At 31.4% G+C, this 7699-nt stretch overlaps 1 protein-coding gene across 1 annotated transcript; it reads right to left on the bottom strand.

Moving 5' to 3' along the window:
• Positions 1 to 339: 339 nt before the first annotated feature.
• On the bottom strand, positions 340 to 1597 carry LOC146956071 (albumin-2-like). Its single transcript, XM_085726336.1, has one exon. The coding sequence runs from the start codon at positions 1532 to 1534 to the stop codon at positions 866 to 868; it is 669 nt and encodes a 222-aa protein (XP_085582462.1). The 5' UTR covers positions 1535 to 1597; the 3' UTR covers positions 340 to 865.
• Between the last annotated feature and the right edge of the window lie 6102 nt (positions 1598 to 7699).

Raw genomic sequence — 7699 nt, 5'->3', positions numbered from 1 at the left:
ATGATTAAAATAATTTTTTTTATGAGAGAGAATTATTGATTAGAAATAAGATACAAAGTCGTCAAAATCACTAAATTTAAATTTACTCAAATAAAACCTATAAAATGTACGTAGTATTGAAAGAAAATCCTCAACTGTAACAAAAAAAAAACTCCTTAACATAGTGAGGACCAAGACCTACACACTCCATATTGTAGGGCTGTCCCTCTCTGTATGTCACCCCATTTTTGTTATGTGTCATGATTTGAATGTCTTCAACAATCTTTTTTTAATAGAAGGTTTTAAGAACTCAAGATATAAAACATGTCCAATATGGACAAAAGCACAATTAGCAACAAATAGCAAAATGTGAACAAAGTCCATTAATACATAAGGAATCACAATCAGAATACATAAAAAAGGATAGCTACTCCAATGCAAATAATGTCTACCACTTGCAAAATGGTCAAACATATACATGAAAGGATAAACTTTATTCTAATGGTCAACAAATTCTTAGTTTTTGCAAACTTTGAAGCTGAGAAGAAAGTAAACAACAATTAAAGTTAACATTGACAATACAAGAGAAAAAAACACACGATGTGGCGCTAGAAGCATACCACACTTTTTATTACATTGAGGAGCAGAAGAAAGTAAACAACAATAACATGAGTTTCCACATGTATTCGCGATGAGCATGAACATATAGAGCCGATGTAAGCACTGCTAGAATAAAATTAATGAAGTAAAATTAGAAAGAAAATACAAAATCTCCGTCTAATTCTGTCACTAAATTTAGTGACAGATAAATTCGAGAGAAATTATTCTTTTCAATCATTAATCTTGTTCATTAATTATATTTTCTAGAAGTGACATACGATTAGATCTAGAAGTTTAATAGGCTCTGAAGGGCAGGCCATTCCTCATGGACCAACTTTACTCTACCATTGACAATACAATCACCTTCGTTGGAAATATCAATACGTGCATAGTATTCTCCTTTGAAAACGTAAGCTTGATTCGCAACATGAGAAGAAAATGCTGCATCAATTCCATTTTCAAAGACCGTACCGAGCAAACTTTTAAAACCAGAACGAATGGAGTAATGAGTCACAATAGTCTTCTTGTGATAGTCCATACGAACATACTCATTTCCTTTGAATAAGAAAACATTATGTCCGGTCCACTTAATTGCAGCGTCAATTCCATTTTCTAAAAACGTTCCCTTGAGACAATGGAACATGGTAGTGATTGGAACAGGGCCATCGAGTAAATCGGTATCTGAATCCGGAGAGAAATCTATTTTGGCACATTGCTTGCCAGAGAAGATGATTGCTTCGGTGCCTTCTGTCTCAAAGGCACAATCTACTTCCTTTTCAAATGGTGTTTCATCAAGAAATGGAAAACCATCGGAAGTATGAATCGGCTTTTTAACAACACGATCCTTCTTGGCTCCCGGAGCATAATTCACAACTGCAAACCTTTTCTTCTTGAACACGTAACACTCATTGAGCTTAGATGAACGAAATGCAGTATCAATGACTTGGATTGACATTTTTGTTATAGTAGGGTTTTTTTTATTTTATTCAATGTAAGGGATATTGAAATGTTTTTTGTTGTGTTTGAGTCGAGAATGCCTCTCTTTATATAGATGTTATGTGGTACTGTCTTACCTAACGGTTATGTGAACCCAAAATAATTAATTGGAGAGATTAATTGTGTATACGTTTGCATGTGACCAAGGAAAATAACAAATAAAGTCTTCTCTCTTTAAACAATTTGTTAAATCCCCGAAAATTCGTTAACTTCAAATTGCTCAATAGATTATATTAGAGGAATTACCAAGAAAATTAAGAAATATAAGTCGTCTCTTTAAAAAATTTGTTAAGTCATCAAAATAAATTAGTTAAATTGAAATTGCTCAATTGATCATATTAGAGGAATAATTTACCAAGTAAATTTAGAAATATAAGTATTCTCTTTAAAAAAAAATTGTTAAGTCATCAATACAAATTATCTAAATCCAACTTGCATGATAGATGCTAAAGAATGACCAAGAAAATTAACAAAGTCTTCATGATAATTCTCCAATTAATTTCACCAATATTAATTCGGTCCAATAAATCTAGGGGTCTAAATCAAAATTTAAAATGAGACTCTTTAAAAATTAACAATAAAAAAATTGGAGGCACTTTTTATCCTAGTTATTTTTTTAACTATTTAAAAATTGACAAATAAATATTTAATAGTACATTCATATTATTGAATATTTTTTTACTGAATTAATATATCTCATTTTTGTTTGTTAAAAAAATTATTAAATACATTCAAATCATTGAATAATTTTTTACTGAATTAAGTAGCAAAATTAGTGAGTTAAATTTATGCTATGAGGGCTATAGAATAGTACTAATACAATGTAGGGTTTAATATGTGATTCGTCCCTGCAAATAAGGCTCGCTTAAAATTTCGTCCCTGCAATCGCTAATCCTTTTTTTTTGGCCCTGCAAAGTTAAATCAGTTAAAAATTCGTCCCTTGACCCAGTTAATGACTGCCACGTCATCAAAATTACCATAATGGCATGGGAATTGACCAAAATATCCCTAGGGTAATTTTTTTCCTTCAAAAAAAAATTCAAAATTTTGAAAATTCTTTTTTAAATTAAAAAAATCTGAAAAAATAATTAAAAGTCAAAAAAAATTTCGGAAAAAAACTGTTAAAATTAAAACTGAAAAATTTTCGGGAAAAAATCGTAAAAAAAATTCGGGAAAAAACTGAATTTTTTTTTGAAGGAAAAAAAACAAAAAAAAATAAGCCAGGGGTATTTTCGTCAATTCTCATGCCATTTTGTTAACCCTATAATGTATTAGTTAAATCAGAAGCCAGGGGTATTTCCTATTTGCAGTGACGAATCACATATTTAACCCTATAATGCATTAGTTAAATCAGAAGTATAATATGGTTGAGGCTACATTTGCAGCTCCCTTGAGTTGGCTTGTTAATTGATTGTGTTGCAACCAATAGGGATTTTAGGAGTACAAATCATCTTTGTTTCTTAAATAAAATGTCATCTCCATCACTATGATTTTAATGCCAACAATTTTGAAATGTGTATTTTTTTTTATAAAGAAAATGTGTATATAATAATACTAAAGCAATAAATATCTCTATTTTACGGTGCAATGCAGCCTTCTCTGCCCTCCCAAAAGCAAAACAAAAAATAAATAAAAAATCTATATTTCATTTGAGAAATGAAGGTGTTCCTTACCCAGTTTTAAAACCTTCGCTGACATTTTTTACACTAGCGGGTGCATCAAATCCATCAAAACTTGGTACCTAACCATGCTTGAGCAAGTATCGTCTTCAAAAACATTTTTTAGTTAATGCAATTTCATAATATATACTAATGCAACACATAAAGCGTATTTTTTAGTAGTGCTATATGGCACGAGAGCCAAACGCACGACTCTTGCACGAACGCTTTTTAAAGTTTAACCCACACCTAATGTCCTTTTCTATATGGTTCCATCTACACTCTTTAGCTCATGACTGCTATAATCCACTCACCGTCTAAACAACTCTTTTTGGTCGTTGTTGTCTTACCATCACCATCTTTTTTGTTTCCTTTCAATGTAGTTGCGTTCATCATCGCCATCGACGTTTTCATTTGTTATTGTCTTCATCGTCACCTTCGCCATTGTCGCAGCACAAACCACCATTAGTTTGCTACCATCAAAGTTTATATAAATATATTATATTATAGGACTGATCTGGAGTAGCACAACGCTATCACAACTTCACAAGAGATGTGTATATGTTGGTACAACACTTTCATCAAATAAGAGAGAAATATGGTATCGTGCAACATGCACACAAAAATATCTAGTGCACTTTATCATTATCCTTTATTTTAAGATGTGATGTGCATTCTTTTCCATTTGCGATCTTACCAATACAAATTCACTATATCCCATTAAATCTCTATCGTTGAGTGTGAATGTGAAAAGAGTGGTACTAGGATAACAATTTCTTGAAAAAATTTCGTGTTGCACCTCTTCCACCATTTTAAATAAATTATTTTTTTCTAAAATAACTAAGGTTTCACACATATTTTTTAATTAGTGTAATTTCATACTCTATATACTAATATACTAATGTGACACGGCGAAGAAGGTGAGAGCAATTCCCCACCGCACGGCTCAAGGAGCAGAACACGAAAAATGGCCATCTCCAGAAAAAACAAGACGGAGCATCTCTACCTCTCCAGAATAATCTAACAGCGAATAAAATTTGTTCAACGACCGGCCGTGTTCTAGAAAAACCACCCGAGAGCCTTTGCCTCATTCGTTTAGCAAATCGCCAGATATGAACGCGTATGAATGCCCGACACTTTGTCCCCTGATATTTTTTATTTTCATTTTGGTCATTTTAGTTACAAACTTTAGACGTTTTAGATGCTTTGATCCATTGAGTTGCAAACGTTAGACAATAAAAGAGAGGATCAAAATCTTTAATATATGTAAGTTAAGGTACATAGTGTCTACAATTAGTAACTTAAGGAATAAAGTTACTACATATTACTGTCAACCTATCTGTTATTTGAACCCAAAATAGTAAATTTGAAAGCCAACAATTAATTGGAGAGATTAGCTGTGTAAAAATGTTTGCATGTGACCAATCTGAAACGAAATTTGCTTGTGACCAATATAAAAATGTGGGAAAATGCAAGGTTTGGTCTTTAAACAATTGTTAGATCGCCAATATAAATTAGTTTCAGTCCAACTGGCTCAATAGATCATATTAAATGAATGTCAATGACCAAGGAAATTAACAAATTAAGTCTTCTCTCTAAACAATTTGTAATTAAGTCGTCAGTATAAATTTGTTAAATCCAACTTTGTTATATGTTAAAGAATGACTAAGGAAATTAACAAATTAAGTCTTCTCTTTAAACAATTTGTTAAGCGGCCAATATAAATGACTAGTTAAATCCAACTTGCTCAATAGATATTAAAGAATGACCAAAAAAATTAACAAATTCTTCTTAATTTATTTTCCAATTAATTTCACTTTGTTGTCTAAAAGAATTTCTCTTGATTAACCATAGTTGGAGAAGGAGTACTCATAAACTTTTCTGACTTCTCTTTTAGGTTTCAGAAATCCTCTGTGATTTTTGAACTTGTGCATTGCCATAAGGAGAAGTTCACCCTCCCATCAAATAAAGTAACATCCTACTTCTAAGCAGTGGCGGAGACACCACCCGGCGACCCCAGGCACTCGCCCGGGATCGATCAATATTTTCTTTATACTATGCCTAACCCAATAGCCCATTAACCCACTTAAAAAAAAGGGCAAACTCTAATATTTTTCCATTACGCGAGCACAACACAACAAAAGCCAAAAAAAAGTTCAGGCTCTATAAAATATCTGGCTCCGCCACTGCTTCTAAATAGTCATAACACTATCTAAGAAAAAACACAAATAAGATGATAACTAATCTCTCTTGAAATGAATAGCTCATGACGTAGCTTCTACTCCTCCCTTGATCAGAATATTAGCTCTGATGTCAGTTGTTGGGAAATCCACAACAGAAAATTTCTACAAAGCGGAAGCACAACCACAAAAGCAGTAAAAAAGACAAAAATAGCTTACAAGATGATGGTTTGACACTTCATGATCTACATCAACAATCTCTCAACAAAATATTTATTACTCAACCTGCAACTTTTTACAAGAGAAAATTAAAAACCCTCTCTTACAATTTTTTCAGACAAAATTGCAAACTCTCTTAACTTTCACACAATTACAGTTTTTGCATGGAAAACTTGCAAACTATGTCATGACGCGTGACTATCAAGTCAAGTACACCCAAGAGACTAAAGATGGTGTGGTGAATAAAACTAAAAGTAACTCTATTATTTATAATAACTTTCTACCTCTTCTTTTTTTCTCACCACCAGATGTGCGATTTGAATGAATATCCACTTTGACCAAAAGGTAGCTTAAGGGACCAAAAATGTCTACGGTTAGCGATTTAAGAAATTAAAATGTATAATTTTTGTAAGTTAAGAAATCAAAATGAATTGGAAAAAAATATAAAGGACCAAAGTGAGTAATATTTATAATTTAAGGGACCAATATGACATGAAAAAAATTCTAGACCAAGTGAAACTTTGAAATAACTTATAACTTAAAAAATAAAAATATATTTAGTCTAAAAAATCTAAATATATGTGGAGGATCTTTTATAATATTCTAAACATGTTTGTAAAAAGTAATTCAAAAATACAAAAGTTAAAGAAAAATTAAACATATCTTGCACAGGTTGAACATGTTAAAGGCAACAACTGCTCCCAATGCTACATGTTCAAGAAACTGTGATGGAGACGTTGAGCCTTCCATATAAAGGTTGTTTGGTCGTAAAACTTATGTGAAAAACACATGGTTACAACATGATGAAGACAACTTCAAGTGATTTTTTCATCATCTCCACTCTTATAAGGTGGTCTATGTATCACTTCCCATTTGGAAATTGAATACTAAAGTCACCAAAATCACCAATAACATTCATTGTTAAAGTTATTTCTAATATTACATGCAGAAATTGCAAGTTAAATAGATAATGCCATTTTTGTTGGCATTGAAATTTTTTTTTTGACAATTGTTGGCATTGAAATTGAAAAATCATTTAATACTTTTAGAATATGAAAATCGCAAAGAGCAATTATGATGTATATTTAATGATGTATATGTTTTGCCTCTATTACTTTAGATGAGAGAGAATGACAGATGAATGATTAAAATAAAGGGAAATGTTAAATTGTGCCCTTAAGGCACAAGTTTAGAAGGCAAATGTAGAAACTTATTTTTGAAGATTGTGCATTCAATGTCTTCGAAAGTTAAAAACTTATTTTTTCAATACAACACACATGTTTTAATTCTTTTTTCAGATCCTTAACTTGTGCCCTTAGGGCACAAGTTAACATAACCCTAAAATAAATTATTTTGATGAAAGATAATTATTGATTAAAAGTAAGTTACAAAGTCATCAAAATCACTAAATCCAAAAGTCACTCAAATGAAACTCATAAAATGTACGTAGTGTTGAAAGAAAATCCTTAACATAGTGAGGGCCAAGGTCTGCGCACTCCATGGTGTAGGGTCGTCCTTGTATGTATGTCACCCTATTTTTGTTATGTGCCATGATTTGAATGTCTTGAACAATTTTCTATTTAATAGAAGTTTTTTTTTTTGTTCTTTTAATAGAAGGTTTTAAGAACTCAAGAATATAAAACATGTACAATATGGACATAAACACAATTAGCAACAAATAGCAAAATGTGAACAAAGTCCATTAAGACATAAGGAATCACAATCAGAATACATTAAAGACTTTAATGATTTGAAAATGGAAAGCTACTCCAATGCTAATAATATCTAGCATTTGCAAAATGGTCAAACATATACATGAAAGGATAAACTTTATTCTAATGGTCAACAAATTCTTAGTTTACATTTGCAAACTTTGAAGCTGAGACAGCGTATCCCTGGATGCTTAGTTATGCCATGAAAGAGTAAGCAGCATTTAAAATTCTCAATGCAAGAAAAATAAAAAAGAATTAGCATACCAATAAGAAATATTCAAACATATACCAAGTGATATCTCCCTGCATTGTTCACTTCTTGTGATTGAAGGTTGTTGGTGAAAATATTGAAAGA

The sequence above is a fragment of the Medicago sativa genome, chromosome 1 (genome assembly GCF_051527215.1).
Source record: "Medicago sativa cultivar Bolivia chromosome 1, Bolivia_mono, whole genome shotgun sequence".
NCBI lineage: Eukaryota > Viridiplantae > Streptophyta > Magnoliopsida > Fabales > Fabaceae > Medicago > Medicago sativa.
Note: the sequence above shows the minus strand (reverse complement) of the source record. Positions and strands in the feature narration are given on the sequence as shown.

Coding starts and splice junctions, on each gene's coding strand:
- LOC146956071 (XM_085726336.1), bottom strand. CDS start 1,534: ATGTCAATCCAAGTCATTGATACTGCATTTCGTTCATCTAAGCTCAAT.